The sequence below is a fragment of the Lichenostomus cassidix genome, chromosome 11 (assembly GCF_008360975.1).
Source record: "Lichenostomus cassidix isolate B80296 chromosome 11, HeHo_3.0, whole genome shotgun sequence".
Classification (NCBI taxonomy): domain Eukaryota; kingdom Metazoa; phylum Chordata; class Aves; order Passeriformes; family Meliphagidae; genus Lichenostomus; species Lichenostomus cassidix.
In genome coordinates, this window is record NC_139492.1 from 10,890,604 (window position 1) to 10,907,506 (window position 16,903).

The 16,903-nt window shown below is 36.3% G+C and overlaps 1 protein-coding gene across 6 annotated transcripts in view; it reads right to left on the minus strand.

Annotated features, from left to right (window-relative positions):
* Nucleotides 1–16,903, minus strand: part of CHD9 (chromodomain helicase DNA binding protein 9) — a 69,309-nt gene that overhangs the window by 25,111 nt on the left and 27,295 nt on the right. For all 6 annotated transcript variants that reach the window (XR_014854542.1, XM_085071865.1, XM_085071866.1 and 3 more), the window contains exons 4-15: nt 14,052–14,201; nt 12,826–12,894; nt 12,682–12,737; nt 11,229–11,346; nt 10,628–10,714; nt 9,165–9,302; nt 6,878–6,999; nt 5,413–5,656; nt 4,159–4,335; nt 3,162–3,305; nt 2,805–3,060; nt 1,708–1,918 (exon numbers count right to left, since the gene is read on the minus strand). Coding sequence is in view for 5 of the 6 variants with exons in the window: in XM_085071865.1 (XP_084927991.1) it covers nt 1,708–1,918; nt 2,805–3,060; nt 3,162–3,305; nt 4,159–4,335; nt 5,413–5,656; nt 6,878–6,999; nt 9,165–9,302; nt 10,628–10,714; nt 11,229–11,346; nt 12,682–12,737; nt 12,826–12,894; nt 14,052–14,201 (1,772 nt within the window). In the remaining variant the exon portion in view is untranslated. The remainder of the gene's footprint in view (nt 1–1,707; nt 1,919–2,804; nt 3,061–3,161; nt 3,306–4,158; nt 4,336–5,412; nt 5,657–6,877; nt 7,000–9,164; nt 9,303–10,627; nt 10,715–11,228; nt 11,347–12,681; nt 12,738–12,825; nt 12,895–14,051; nt 14,202–16,903) is intronic.

Genomic DNA, 16,903 nt, shown 5'->3' on the forward strand with positions numbered 1-16,903 from the left:
CACCCTAACATGAACTCCTGTGTGGACACTCAAGATTTTCACATATTATCCTTGGATCCCTGTCTAGGGTCTCAGAAGCAGGGCAGTAGATTCTATTATTATATACCAAATTGTCTGAGCACATTAGGGGCAACCAAGAAATCAGCAGAAAGCAGAACTTGTGAGCTGTCATTGAACAAACTGCATACTGATTCTGTAAATATTAAGAGAAAAGGAACAAAAATGATATGACAGTGCCTGTAAAAGTCTTTGTCAAGGCTTCCTAGACTAAACCCAGAGAATTTTAAAGCCTGAAGTAAAACTGTCATTTGTTACCTTTGACAATTACAAAGACTGCTTTGAAACTTCTGAAATCAAGTAAAATGCTTAAAAAGGGAGCAAATACTTCTGTATGTTGTAAACCGAGTGAGATGCTTAATGTGTATCTAGTAATAAAAAAGCCTCACAATCATTTTTCTTCTCATCAGCTATAAAATGGCACAGCAGATAATCCACAGGACCACAGGCATTTTGGCAGGCAGCCATCCATCTCCTACAGGCCTGAATTCTGTTAAGTGCTAAGTCTGATCATGTGTGCACTCCAACATTTCTAATCAAATGGCAGCACAGAGCAAATTTCACTTCTATGGATTTTGAAAGATTCCACCTGTAGATATGATTCACTGATCTAAATGTGACAATGTTGCAGAAAAAGAAATATTTTCCATACTGAATTTTAAGTACTACTATGAAGGTAAAAGTAAGCTTTTAAAATAAAATGTAGAAACTGTGGCTCTCCCAGTTCAAACAGACAGCTTTAATATAAAAATATCACTAAAAGAGGTATTAAAATAATCTATCTAGTATTCCAGTATCCACTGCAGGAAGGCTTGACGTCAGTTATTTTTGTTTTCCAACACGTTAACTCTGTGTTACTATGACGTAGTTCAAGACAATTACACACTTCAAAGCAGTACGTACATTGCAACAAATACACTAGTAAAACAACAAGAACTATGCCTTTTTATAGATTTTCAGGTTGATACAGCAACTACTAATTGCAACCAAGTTTAAGGTTTTACGCATTTATTTAGTCACATGCTCAAATAAGCATTTAGTTTCCATGGAGTCGACAGTGTGTAACAATCAGAGGGTACAATTACATGTGATGGCAAAAGCCATCCTAAGGGGCAGGTTCATGGCTGGCAGTTCAGATCTGCTGCTAAATTCAAAGCAGTCAATTTAGGAAAGTTAGGAAGAACATTTGCACTTTTACATTAATAAATACCACACCTCCAGTTGTTATCACTTTGTGCTTATATTCTGTTGTAAGTAAGGAGCTGTATTTTGGACCCATCTGGCCCCAGTTCAACACCATGTAAGTAAAGAACACATTCAGTGCTTCCTGGGGTTTGGACAAGCAATGCTGAGCTTGAACTAACTTGGTTTCTGACAGAAAATGCATAAACAGTACACACGTAATTGAATGCTTAATGGCAAAAGCAACAAACTGAAGGTACATGGTTTACAAAACCTGGACAGCCTCTCTTTAGTTTTTCTCTGCAGTTTTTAATTAGTCAGTGAACAAATGATCACAGAATACAAAGTTACACACTGCTTAGCAAACAAAGGAAACAGAACTCCCAGCTTTGGTGTGCCGCTGTCACTAATCCTGCACTAGCACTCACAGAGAACAATATACTACAAGATACAGAATATGAACCTTACCTTTTATGTATAAGGTAATCCTCCAAAATATCAAGGCAGCGCACCATTTGAGAGAAGATAAGAACCTTGTGGCCTCCTGCTTTCATTTTTGGAAGAAGCTTATCAATAAGAACCAATTTACCAGCAGACTGGATCATTGCTTGCAGGTGGAAGTCAGGAGCACTTGGATTATACGTTTCTTTAAACTCTCCAAGGATCTTTTCTTCAGCACCTATCAAAGAATGTATTTCCTTATCTGTATATATATATATATATATATATATAGATATATATCTTGTTACACAAATAGCCTCACATACATACAAATCTAAGTTATCAAAATCAATGCTGTATTCTAAATATCCCCCTTTGGGCACTGATGCAGACAGAACAGTTATGGATGGACCTGAAATCTAAGCAAGAACATCTTTTTTTATCAGCCTTGAAAACAAGTCTTAAATTTTTAAGCAGAACATCACAGAAAAAATATCTTGAATGAGGTGAACCCCCTCCTCCAAATTTCAAAAACTGAAATACTTATTCTTGAATATTATGTAAGAAAACCTACTAAAAAAAGAAAGTTATTTTGTCTTTGTGATATTTTAAATATCACATTATTATGAGTCTTCATAATAATGAGTCTTCATAAATATGAATCTTCAAAAAAACCCCAATATTTTGAATACTTTTTCTGAAACCACAACCAAAACTTTTGGAGCATAAAGTGTATTTTCTTGCAAGTCAGGAAAAACTGTTATTAGTTAGTTATTAGTGAAAAAAACAATGAAGACTGACAGAGACCATATCACTTGAAAGAAGTATTCATTTTAAAACTTAGACCTAGAAGTTCTTGTGCATACTGCTTTTAAAAAGCTGTACCATTTCCATGAGATAATTGCTTCTAAATGTTCTGTGAAATCCTACAGAAAAAGTTAAAGCTTCAGGCCTCAAATACACAACTGTCTCACAACTTTGTCTTCTATCAATAAAATGTTTCCACCTAATCCAATCCTTCGAAAATATGAAGAAAACATTGAAGAACACTACAAAACTCCTTACATATTTTAAATAAAAGTAAAAAATAAGTTTAAAAAGATCAGTTCTTATCCTGTATTTACCTTTGATGAGATAAGGGTGGTTACAACACTTTCTGAGTTCCATCATTGTGTTAACCAGATTGGGTACATTTGCCTGCCCTGCTCCTTTGGATAAGAAAGCAAAGTTTTTCTCCAAAATTGCTCGGTAATATTTCTTCTGAATATTAGTTAGTTCTACTTCAATGATGGTTTCCTCCTTAGGAGCCAGCTTTTTCTCTACATCTTCCTTTAATCTCCTGAGCATCATGGGTTTCAGGATAGCTTGCAGTTTCTGAACCTAAAGGGAACACAATGGTTTGTAGGAACATAAAAAGGTAATAGTGTAGTTCAGTTAAAAGGAAGTCCCTCTTAAACACTAAAGCTCAGATGAACTTATACCTGCTCCTCTGTTTTAAGGTCTCCAAACTCTTGCATGAATGTAGATTCAGCAGGAAAACGCAATGGTTCCAGAAAATGAAGGAGGCTAAATAATTCTTCTACCGTGTTCTGCAGTGGGGTACCTGTTAACAGCACTTTATGCTCCTAGAAAAGGAAAACAAAATGCACATAATCTGCACATATTTGCAAAAACGTTTGGGTTGAGTCTGACCATCAAAACCTGAAAATACCAGTCCTGTATGTCACTAAGTAAACAGGTAATACAGATAAGTAGATCTCTTAAAAAAAACACCACTAAGTATTTGCTAGTAGCTTTTCTTTAAACTTTTTCTTCCTACATCTGTAATGAAGAAACGAGTGAACACTTCAACTTTGCCTGTAATACTTAGATTTATAATCCTCGAGTCCTTCCTCTCTATAGTGTGAAAAGTACTAAATTTTGATACACTAAACATGTATCAGAAAGCAATTCAGATGACTTCTGAGGACACACAGGAAAGTAATAATGAAGCAATAAAAAAATGCAGAAGTAGTCATGATGCATCTGATACATCATAGTATCTGCTTTTAAAAATCTTTAGCTGTATAAAATAAAATCTTAACTACTGGACTAGACAACAAGTCTGTTTAAAATTCTACTACCGCTTGTATTGTTAAATAACTTGCTTAAAATACTTTCTACATTTTAACACATTGCACAAAAAACATAGCAAATTTCGAAGGATATTTTCATCTTAATCAAAACAAAACAAACTATACAATAGTATCATCAGAAATAGATTGTGCTTATACTGAGAACTTGCCACATTTTGTTTAATCAAAAATACACCAGCCTCAGCTATCAAAACCACATATGTCTGAAGAGTATCAGGAATAGCTGTATCTCAAGAAAGACTGCTTGAGAGGTCTTTTTTAGCATGTAAAGCAAATTTTTCATTTACTATCATACTAATACTGAGCAAAAATCAACCCCAAAAAGTGAATTATAGCTACTTACAAGGTTCATTAATTTTAGTCCTTCCAAGAGTTTGCAGTTTTTGTTCTTCAGCCTGTGAGCTTCATCAATAATAACACACCTCCACTCAATTGCATTTAATTCTGGACACCCACCAAGAATCATTTCAAAAGTTGTGATAATGGCCTGGAACCTGTAGGTACCTCGAACAATACGGCCCTAGAAATTCATCAACACATACAATTTGTTACATTCCCTCCCATCTACTCAATTTACAGATGTTGCTGAAATTTTGCCAGAAGCCAGACACTGGATTTTACATTATAAATTGCTTTTCCATCACATTTATTATTCTTTGTAACTCTCTAAATAATACTAATGAGTAATTATTCATGGAACCAAATCCAGTATTATCTAATCAACAGTAAAATTTTAACTGCTTTTAAATTACAGATAGAACCATCTAATAGAACTTTTTCAAAAGGTACATGTAGATAAAACCCCATTTTTAACGCAGAGAAGATCTGAAAAAGTGACAAGAAAAATCCTACAATCAATCAAAATATATGTTAATAAAGTTAGCAGTCATACAGTATGTAATCAAAGTGTCACCTGAGAACTAAATGAAAATGCTTTATCCACCTTACTCCATTGGTCTGACAAGGAGAATACATAAGGCCTTCAGCAAGGCAGTATAGACTCATGAGACAAACAAGATGCTATTTTGATATTTCACACTAATTAATAAAAAGTTCTCAGCTTTATCAATTTTCAAGAAATACCATGACAATTAAAAAAAATATTTATGTACAATACATAAAAAAGGAAAAATCCACCCTTTTAAAACAGTCACGTTTCAAGTTTTTTTCACATCATTTAATGGTTCTATTTCAGACTGAAAAGCAAACTGTACACAGTTAACATCATCAAAAGGAAATCAACAGCTACATATAAAGGTAGCAGAGCTTAATCAGTATTATTTTTTTCTCCCTGCTCTTCAAATTCAGGACCCAACTGCAACCATCTGTGTATGCTTTAATCTCCACAAGAGTATCAGCGTCACTGCTATTCAATTGCAAAATTACTCAGCACAGTGAAACAACACACATCTTGCTGCAAACACTGCCACCAGATTTACCCAGTAAACATATGGTAAAGATGCTCATATGGAACATCCTGGAATGTGAAATGACTTTCACTGAGATAAATGCACAGCTAATGTCAAGTACCCTTGTCTTTACTGCCACCTGAACCCTGTTTTGGGTGAGTTATTGCACACAAGTGATGTTACAGTACCTGGGAGTCCCTGAAGTACATCTCATACTGCTGAATCATCTGCCTGCTGATCATACTTCCATGGTACACCACAACATTCAGGTCAGTCCACGTGCGGAATTCTCTCTCCCAGTTTGTGATAGTGGAAAGTGGAGCTATGATCAGGAAAGGGCCTCTTATACCAGTCAGGAGGATTTCATACAGGAATGTAATGGACTGAATGGTTTTACCAAGGCCCATTTCATCTGCTAAAATGCAATTTCGCCTGAAAGCAAACATTTATTTGTTAATATCATCGAAGAAAGTACAGACCCTAAAGCTATCACTAAAATGAACAATTTACAAAAATAAAGCTCAAATATATCAGTTTACAGCAACAGTCAAAACTGAGGCACTGTAAAAAGATCCTTGCAAGCATTCCCTGGTTAAGGTGAAAGAATGCTCACAAAACCTTTTTGTAAAGCTTTTCATCAAGTTTAGCATTGGAAAAACCTGAGAATGGAATGTTCCCTGAAGTTCTCCTACAAAAAATATTCCAAAAGTATTCTTTTGGGACTACCTGTGCCCTAATTAAAAGAATTCAAATTAGGCAGGTTTTGTACATGCACATTCACCTTGACAAAACTGCTAGAAATTAATGAAGATTCCCTAGAAATCACAGATGGGAAGTATCCCAGCTACACTCACATGAAAGGAGTGCATTACAGCATCATTAACCGTTTTCCCTTTTTGATTCCAGAACTAGACAGATGCATATAACTAAATTATAGCATAAAGTACCACTCCATGCTTGCCCTTAGCCATACATTCCAGGCCTTCACTCTATTTGCAGATGTCACACAGCTCTGCACTGCTCGAATGAGAATTAAAATCAGATTTCCTTCTGCAGCTCAGTAACATGCATGGTAAAATGCTATGCCTGCTGCCGTCACCTCTATAAGGGACGTCAACTGGCATTTTGGAAATACAGCAAGCAGGAAGATTCATTTACAGAAATTCAATGTAGATACAGAGAAAATACATCTTTCTGGAAAAGATCTCCAAGTGACTGTATTCCTGTCCATACCTCATAGTATTAAAGAGCAAAAGTTAATTTAAAACACAGATAATAGAATTATTTACTAGCCTTACTTTTAAAGGGAGGTAACTTTGTCTGAAATACATACTATTTCTAGTAATCACTTAGAAAGATGCAAGTGTTTCACAGTTTCAAAAAATTCTGAAAGCTTGCATTTTGGTTGTTTTTAATTTCATCATAGCCATTGAAAATTTATTTTCAGTTGTGTTAGTTGCATTGTTTTAAAACTTTGTTAATTTTTGTTGATAAAAACATACTTGCACACCCAAAGGGAGAGAAAATTGTTCATTGTTCAGCAATATAAAGAGAAATTGCAATAAATTTAGTTAAAACAGTATTCATCCCCAATAACAGTGCTTCACTCCATATGGTTCAAAAGCTACATTAAAAAATATTCCATGCATATACCTATTGTACCAGTTGAACAGGAGCCAGTTAAGTCCTTCCAGTTGATATTCCCTGAGCTGATTGCCATTTTTATATTCCCTGGACTGTTCTATCTTCTTCCAGGCATTTGGAGGTGGTCGGTCCTTTAAAGGAAAGATTAATACATGTGCAGATCAGTACACAGATAATTTATTTTTCCAAAATATCTAACCCCACAATTTTGTGAGTGTATCACTTTAGATTTAGTAGGTTATTATTCAGCCTTAAAAGTGAAGCATCATTCTTAATATCACTCACTAATTAATAGTCTGCAGAAACCTGAATTTTGTATTTATTTTTCTCTGTGAATCACTACTTTTAAAATTAAGACTACATTATAATAAAATCAAACAACTGGTTTCTAAAAATAGAATACAAATACTCAGGCAGGAATAATTGGACACACTAATTCATTTATATATGAAACTTCAAGACTACATGAAGTTTCACTTTGGCAGCTCTAAGAACAGAAACTGACCAACAAGAGAAACCACTGAGTATCTGGGATTACCAACATCCCTAAAGCCTGAAGTAGCTCTGGATGCTGATGCTGAAGCAGTCTGTGCATCTACAGAGTCACTGTGATCTTTCCCTTTCCCTTCTGCACTCGCCCTGGTCACTGCTGATCCCTCCATCTCACAGCCAATGCAGGAAGCCAAGGCCAGGAATACAAAAGAGTAAAACTTTAGTTTCCTGAATAGGTTTCACCAAGGGAGCAGATCAAAGACAGCACCAGCATCCCTAGGGTCATGCCCCAAAGGCCAAGACAGTACCAAGGTGTATCACCTTCAGGACCTGAGCAAGCTAAGGAAAGCTGAGAGGCTACATATAAAATATTTACATATACACACACACAAGTTCCCAAGCCTGGAGCCTGAACAGCCTGGCCTCTATCTTAGCAGGCAACTTAGTAGTGAAATCATGCAGTTTTTGACTGATTCTAGGTAGGATTCCAGCAGAAAACTCTTCTGATAGCTCCTGCATCCCACCGTGAACAAACTCACACATTCAAGTGAAGTAATTTTAGTTAGAGCTTTTCTCACCAGCTGTACTTCCCCCCTCTCCCTCCCCATTTCACAGCATTTATAAAAGCTTGCATTCACTCGAGACTCATGTGGCCTTATCTGGCAGCTCTGAATTCTCCATGTGAATTTCTCTCTCTCCACTGGCAGCGTCAGCTCCACCTGAGCTCAGGTCTGGGCACAGCAGGAGCTGTCCCTCCCCAGCAGCTGTGCCTTCCTCCCCTCTCCCACCAGCTGCCATCTGTCCACTCCCCCACACCCAGAGCAGCCACGCTCCTGCTTGCAGGGCTGCAGTCAGCAAATAATTTCTTGTAGCTGCTGGAGCCTAAAGCAAAAATACTTGTTGCTGATGCTGAGATGACTGTCAGTTGTACAGTTGCGCTTTAATCATCTTTTTCTCTCACGGCCAAATATGGTAACAGAGGTATAAAAGCTCTTCTTCCCACATGCCAAAATGTCAGGATTTTAAATAAATACTACAAAAATGAACTCAATATAATATGAAGATGTTAATCGTGACTACTGTCATTATCTGTAGATGGAAAAACCATTAAAATAAATTCCAAAGCCTCCAAATTAAAACACTGTGCATATTTAGTTATGTAAAAGAAGTAAGTTAGAACAAGTGTTGTACTACACCACGCAGGACACATGTCCTACTCTGACAATGACATACAGGACTTGAAATAGAACTATTTTGCTTTCTCCTGCTCTAGGAGACAGAAGATTGATAATTTAAAGATAAAACATGTTTCCTTATTACACATATTTTTCTTCCTTTCAACTAGCTCTTTAAGGACAAGGAGAAAAATAAAAGCAGGAAGAAATTACAGAATCTGTTTGACAGATCTCATTTGCCAACTTTCTTCAGTGCTGAAGCACAAGATTTAACTCTCTTCTCCATGAAGGGGTGTTAATACGTCATCCTGGTTTCTGCTCATTTTAAAAGGTGCTCAGATTCTGTGATAGTCAGTCTCAACGTGTGGCTCATTTCTCAGTTAGAAGCTCAAAAAGCCACAGCACTTCAGTTTTTTTCCAAAGCCAAAATGTTTGGTTTTTTTAGAGTAAAAACTAGAATACGAATATTTATCTATGCCTACCTGAATATTTTATTTTTCCTGGGTAACAAGGCACACAGATCCCTTACACAGAATGTCAGTAGGAATGTGTTTTAACACAGGAGTTTAAAGGTGGGAAAACCAAATCAGATTTACCAAGACAGACAAGTAAATTAGATATAATTTTACCAATCTCCTTGAATCAGGCCTGGAAGCTTGCAATTGTTCAAATTCTTCTATTTTTGCTTGATCTACATCTTCTTTCAGCTCCCACGTACTGTCTTCATATGGCAATGAACACCATTTTACTAAATAGTAAATAACAGGCTGCAGAAGAAAATTCTGAATGTTATCAGTTTTTAATTTAGTATACAGACTGTTAATATGCCTTACTATTGGAGTAGCTTGCTAACACAAGAGCTGGAATCAAAAGCACACTTCTGACAATTTTTTTTAATGTTCAATGTAGATTCCTGTTATGTACCTGCTTATCGTTGGCTCCTCACACTCAGCCACCTTTTGTAGACCCCTGGAATACTTTTCAGTCCCACTTACCCACAATGTAAATCTTGTTTTAGTCTCAGGAAAGATAAATTACAGCATGTATGGTATTTGTGGAAATGGGGCAGGGTGGCAGAACTAACTACAGAGGTCCTACCCAGTTCATTTCCTCCACTCTCCAAATCAGGCTACCAAGGCCTAAACCAAAGAGCTTTAGAGCTCCTAAACCAGAGGTCTTATCAACAAAACAGAAAGCTTTACAGGCTTGATAAGCAACATATATTAAAAAATGGTACCCAAGCAGATTATCTTATTTAGATTCAGTACATAAATATTTAAGAACCAAATGAAGAGTCATCCTTTCAGAAGCTGAGGGGAAAGTCTTATGACAACACATTTTTTCTAATAGCTTCATAATGACAAATCTGCTGCATACAATGAAAAGTCATTTTAACCCTCAACACTTCTTTAGGAAGATAAATGCAGAAATCACTGGGTAAAAGGCTGCTCATTTTGCTATCTACACAAGCAGAATAAGCATCATAAATAGTCCAATAGCCTTAATCAACAACTTTCTTCTCAGTCTTTGATCTCCTCTTGTCTCAGATTCTTTCTGAATTTTGGCAATTTACTTCCTTGACTCGCTTTTCTGTTTTCTTTTTCTTTTTTTAATCTCCTGTTTTCATTCTGTAATAGCTTTCCAGAAGAGGTACTTTAAATTAAAACAAGAGTTTTGATAAATACAGAGGGAAAGGTTCACTGGTGTCTATCAAAGCACTTGTAAATCACTGGTTGCCTAAAGCTTTTATTACCAGTGACACCATGCCACTATCAGAGAGACAGGACAGTATATGAGATCAGCCTTTTGATGGAACTCAAAAGACAATTATTGAACTTCACATTTATGTCAGTCAATATCTAAGTTTTCTCTACTATGACCTAATAATACTAATAAAAATATAAGCTATTAAATACTGATTTCTCTTTCAAATCCTCAGCTAGCACAGGAAATTACACAATTGTCATGTCTCATTAAAAATATTATTGAAGCTTTAAAATCAATGAAGTGTTTCTCTGAAATCTGATAAAACTGTAATTGTCAAACACCGTTTGGAGGTGCATCTTCCTCACTTGCTTTAAGACATACTTACCTCACCAGTGTCTTTATCTTCACAAAGAGACACTTCTAATACCCGGTCTACTTCCACATAGTCAGGATTAAAAGGTTCCTCTTCCATCTGCAGTGAAAGATTAATCAGATCAGTAGAGAGGCAAAAATAGCTGGTATTTGCTAAGACTTGGTCTCATCATACACAAAATGAATTTGGTAGTTGGAAATTATTGAGGCTTTTGCACAGACCTTAAGTTCCACACCAGCCCCCTGCACACACACCCCCTTGTTTCTCTTCACTCACTGAAGAGGGAGCTGACACTAGATCCAGTCATTCTGGGATGAAATGCTGTCTTGTGGAAGTCCTAGAGAAACTAGCCATACTAACATAATCCTTCCCTCCTTACCACTTCTAAGCAGTTATTCAACCAATTCCACTTTTAAACCATATAAGTCAAGTTAGTTCAGCGACTCCAGAAGACTTGCTCTTAAAATTACATCAAATAACCCACCCCCCTGCTGCAACCAACACCAATCGCTCATTTTTAGTTCTTAACAACCAGCTCTTTTATATAAAAGCAAACTACTAATCACAATTTTACAAGAAAAAAAAGCTTATTTGATTTTTATTTCATACTCACATCTGCAAAAAAGTGAGCTCTTTGTGCTTTCCTTACTTTGAATCGCTTTATTTTCTGCTGGATTCTTTTATCTTTTAAAAGCTGTTGTTCTGTGGCCCACTCACAGTGGAGATATGAGCTAAAATCACAGAGATTGACATTAACACATTGGTGAAAGCAAAAGATTACTATCTATTTTTAATATACAGTTAAAGTAACAGAATCCCTTCTAAAGATCAAAAATTTATTCTTCCAGATAATCATCTTGCAGCACCTAGTTAAGTCATTATTTTGGAGTTGGAATCTATCTAACTCTATAGATTCACAAATTCCTTTCATGTGTCCTAAGAAGAGAAACAAGCTTATTTCAAGTGAACTTAAACAAGTTTAAAATCTGACACCTCTATCAGAAAACACCTAGAGATATCAGTTACTTAACATATTGGATCTCATTTTTCCAGGTACCTCCTGTGACCTCTTCCCAGGCACTGCTGGACTACAGAGCTCAGCCCACTGACAGCTCAGTGAGGAGCAGCAGAAAGCAACCTCTGGATTGGGCTGGGAGAGAAGCTCTGAGTCAAGGAGGAGGAACCATCAGCACCTACAGCATCTGACTGCCCCCCAAGAGAGCAGAGCCCTTCTGAAACTGCATTACAGAAGCACACCTATTTCTCCCTCACACCCCTTTTTTAGCGTATTTTCATCATTTTTTAGGCTTTCTAAAGATATGCTAGAAATAAAGAACTGCTGGGGATTACTCACTCTCAGATGAAAAGACAGACTTTATCCTTTCAAAAAAACAAGAAGTAAATGGTTTTCAACAACATGTGGAACCAGAGCTCAAAAAAACCCCCACAAAAATTAGCAAAAATCTGATTAAATTATTCACATATGTAAAATTAAAAGTGTGCTTGGATTTTCAGCATAAAGAATAGAGTAATGACAGGAAAATATATATGAAATTTAAAATAAGAAAATATGGAAACAGTTATTTTTTTCCTTCAGTCTTTTTTTTATTTCCTTTTGATATACCATCACTTCTATCACAAGTTTTTTTCTTTCTTTTTGAAAAAATAAGACCGACTACTACATCAACCTCTGCTAAATGCATAACACTGTAAATCTAGGTTCACAAAACACCTCTGATTTAAATTCATGAAATTAAAATTTGCCTCAGGCATGTAGTCCTGTTGTATTTAATAAATATATCTTCTAATTTAATAAGTATCTTCTCTAAAAAATTCTGTTCTTTGGCAAATAAAAGCTTATTGGACAGTGCTGGTTTCACAATACTGATAGTTTTAAAATTATTACTATCAATATATTGCAGATTCTTAGCAATTACAGATTAAATTGGTAAAAAAATCTCATTAGATGACAAAACAACCTTCAAACAGTACAAAACTTGAGTATATAAATATGATACGTAACAGTTCAGTCAACACATCCAATGAAACAGCTTTTTAATACTTACTAGTTCTTGTATTTTACAAAAAACTCTTCTGTGTCTACTGTCATCCCAGCAGATATCTAGGAAAGCAAATTCAGGGGAAATGTAAAATGATAGATGCAAACCCCTTTTTCAAATAAACTATTTTATTGTATGACAACCACTTACTTCTTTCTTTATTACCCTGGAGGATAAGATTTTGTCTACAATTGCTGCATCTTCTTCACTTGGATTTTCCTATAAACACAGGAAAACAACAGTATTATAAAACTGCAACAAAAGCCCTTTCTCTCCCAGGCTTAAAACCTTCAACCACAAGTGGCTTGTCAGAAGATGAGCAATAAAGGTGAATTTAACCTCCACCAGTAGCATTTCCTAACAGGCTGGGAGTAAAATGTAAAATCCATGTCTCTGCCCAGAAAGGATTACATGCAGAAGTACAGGAAGTCTGGCACTTCCAAACAGCATCAGCTGCACTGCACACTTGCCAAACACAATTACAGTGCAACCACTGGGGTTTCTGATGCTTTCACAGACACTGTGAATGCCCTGCTGAGTTAAGCTGATGCACTGGACAAACCCAGAATTTTGTTATACAGAACTGGAGAAGAACTCTGACAGGCAGGGGAAAAAAAGAGGGAAGAAACCCAGCACGTGACAAACTCAATCTGATACATCTACTCTGCACACAGGTGACAAACATGCTGTGGAATCAGAGAGAGAAGGTCGTGGCAGGGAATTCTAGCAGGGCTTAGATGAGACACAGATGGGATTACATGGCTCTGCCACAACTGGGGCTGTGGCTCCAGAGATAAGGAGATGATCTGTAAAAGCTGCTAGCAATACTAAGTCACCTTCCCTCTTGTATGATTTGCTCCCAATTATACCATCTTTCTCCTTCCCTTACAACTTCTGGCACTCGTTCAAGAATCTCATGAACACTTTTTTCCTGTTTCTTCCCTGCCACTCTGTTTACCTCGAATGGCTCGACAGTAAGTTTGAGTCTACAGGCTGAACAGTGAAGTGTAAACCTGAAAGGGTTTTGGGGAGAGGAGTGTCCTTTTTAAATATTTCAGTAAACACAGATCCCCCAAATAATTTTATGCTTCGGTAAGTCATGGTAACATTAGAACAGAGCTTTTGCATATATCTGTGCCACATAAAAAAATTGAGATATACCCATCCTTAGTCTCATTCTTAACTTCAATTAAGTCAACAAATGTTTGTAACAGAACAAAAATAGTAAGTAGTAATTTCTTGCAGTTTTCAAGATCTTAGCAAAATATCACACTAAACTGTGGCTTAGAAATAATAATGTATTCCAAATTATGAGCTTTATTCCCTGAACTACTTGAGACAAATAGAAAGTTCAGACCAAGCCAATTTTTACTTACCACAAATAATTGTAAAGGCTGTTCAGCAGGTAAAGGGGCAGAATTCTTTTTGATTTTTACAGAAACTTTAGCTGCCTCTTCTTCTGATTGTTTCCCTTCCCCTTCTTCAGCATATTTTTTCCTTTTCACTTGACGATTGGATCTTCTCTTCTGCCATGCAGGAGAAAGAAGAAAGAGATTTTGCCCAAAATTTCCCCTACCATGAGCTGCATGTTCTGGGATGCTTTAAGCAGTACTTCAGCTGTATTTAAAACCAACAGCCAACATCTGATTGAAAATGTGAAGTACTGTACCTTTGTGATTCATTTATGTTCAATCAATTAAATATTTATTTTCTGTTTCATAGAACCATGACACTTTTATTTTTAGGGTTCAAAAGCAAACACAAAACACTCTTTTCAGGGTATGGGAGGAAAGCTGATATATAACAGATCTCCCACGAGCATCAGTATTTCAACAACAATTTCCTAATGCAGTGCAACTGCAGAGTGTTACTGTCCAACTCCAGAATCAGAGGGAAAGATATAAAATAAGCTGAGGTGCCTCTACTAAGCAACAGTGCTATACAAAAAATTATGAAGATTTTCACTACATCATATCGGTCAGATTGCTGATGAAGTCTGACATGACGGCTAAGAAAGTCAGTTCCTTTGTTAATGTCTGTATTTTCCCCTCCACCTTAATCAAGAATTGTTTAACAGCATTATTTGGCTTACTTTGCAGTTTCTGTCTCTAACCTTTCATTCTGGTTTCTGCAAGAACCTGAGGACAACAAATTGCAGCTGAAGAAATAATGTTCAGTCAAAGACAATAATTCCATCTCGCTCACAGTTTCAAATACTTAAGATTATTAGGATATTGCATAACCTTTCCAACCCCTCAGTACCAACATATGAGACACTCTATTTAACTGTAAGATTAATTTGTCAATTGGATTCGCTGGATAAAAACAGCAGTATCAAACTAGTCAGCTAACATGGAAAACACTATAATCTGCTTTAGAGAACTGATCATCACAAAAATAAAATCAGCAAAATAAAACAGTCTCTACAAAACAAATTTATTATATTGAGCTACACAGTAAAGGGTATTTTTGTGCACAGGAAAATCCATTGCAGGTTGCAATGCATTGCAGCACTCAGTTGGGAGAACAAGTTGTGAACAGGACAAAACCCAGAATCCCGTGGTCAAACTGGCTTCTGCAGAGCAGATATTAAGTAACAGTGAGATTGCAGCACAGGAACTTTTCTTCCTGATTGTTAGTTCAGGCCTTGGTCTGGCTGGTATCTGGTAAAAGACTTAGCTGTACTTCAACAACTACATTAAAAGTACAGAGTAGCAACCTACATACACAATACAAGTCAAAGAATGGGCATGACCATCTCTGTCGAGAAGCTGCAAAAATGAAACTACTTCATGACCTTCCCACAGTTATGCAGATTAGATGTTCTTCCCTAAAGAGTTAGGTGTGTACTGGATTGGGTGCTAGCACCAAAAGAAATTTCTAATTGAAAGACACACTAAGGTCACATTATAGTTAAATCAATAATAGCTTGCTGACAGAAGCAGGTTTAAAAAAAAAAATCCAGGTAATATGAGCAATGCAAAATTATGTAACTGGCATTTTCAATTCTTCTCACTATGTCTTTTCCTAAAGTATGAAGTGATTAGCAAAACATCAACATATGTTCTCCAACACAATATATAATCTGAGCTGTTTCGAATAAAACTTTTGTATTTCCCTGAGCTGAGAACCATGGCCATAAACAAATGCTCTAAGACACAAAATGAAGTAGTACCATACATCAAAAATAAAAATAATCAATGTATTTAAGGAAGTCACTTACTGTGAGACTAAGCATGCAAAATTAATTTGGGGGAAAAAAAGACCTAAAATTGCCCCCCCAGAGCTTCGAAACAGGTATTTGCAACAGAAATTAGAAACAGCTCTTTGAAAATGAAATCATGAACATGTTTGAAAACTAAAGAGAAAATGAATTAATGAAGTAAAGCAATTTATGTCTTTCCTGCTTCTCCCCTGTTCCTTCAAAGAGAGCAGTGCAATGATGTGACATTCTGCAGTAGAAGTTCTCTTTCTCTCTCACACAATCCCTTATCATCTCTATCCTCTTTTCCCTTCACACCACGAGCACATGATTTCATGATACATCCAGGAAAGGACTGATCTTCAGTCTTTTATATTCTATTTGTTGGCCTACAAATTTATGTCTATCTGACAACTACTGAGAAGTTACAGCTCCTTCCAGGTAACCTTTACCTAAGACAAGCTATCACTTCGGTTAATGAAAAGTCATTCTGGGAAATGGCTTCTGATCTCTTTCCCCCTCCAGCAATATTATCTGTGAAATACCAGAGGGCAATTCAGTATCTCATAATTGTTTTTTGACAACTATCATCAACTAATGCAATTAATTTTTACTCAACAGCACCTTATTTTGAATACTGATATTGTGTCTGTGGATGAAACTGCCACAGGATAAAACCTGTGCATTTCCAGCACATAACCTTACTTTACTGCAAATTGCCCTAAAGCAAGAAGTTATAATTCTGTTACTAATAAACACAAATAGAATATGATCTCTTATCAACATTTTATGCTTCGTGTACAACTTTTAGAAATAACTAGCTATGCTACTATTATTCCAAGGCAATCTATGAAAAAACTGCAGAAAGTAAGTTACAAGACAGCTATTCCTCAAGGGAATGACTCGACCACTTCAATTCTTCATCTGGCACTTCCTTCAGAAGTATTCCACAAGCAACTAGAGCCTATCAGCATATTGATCATTGCTGCCTTCAGATCCAGCACTGCAAGAAATCTCTTCTTTAAG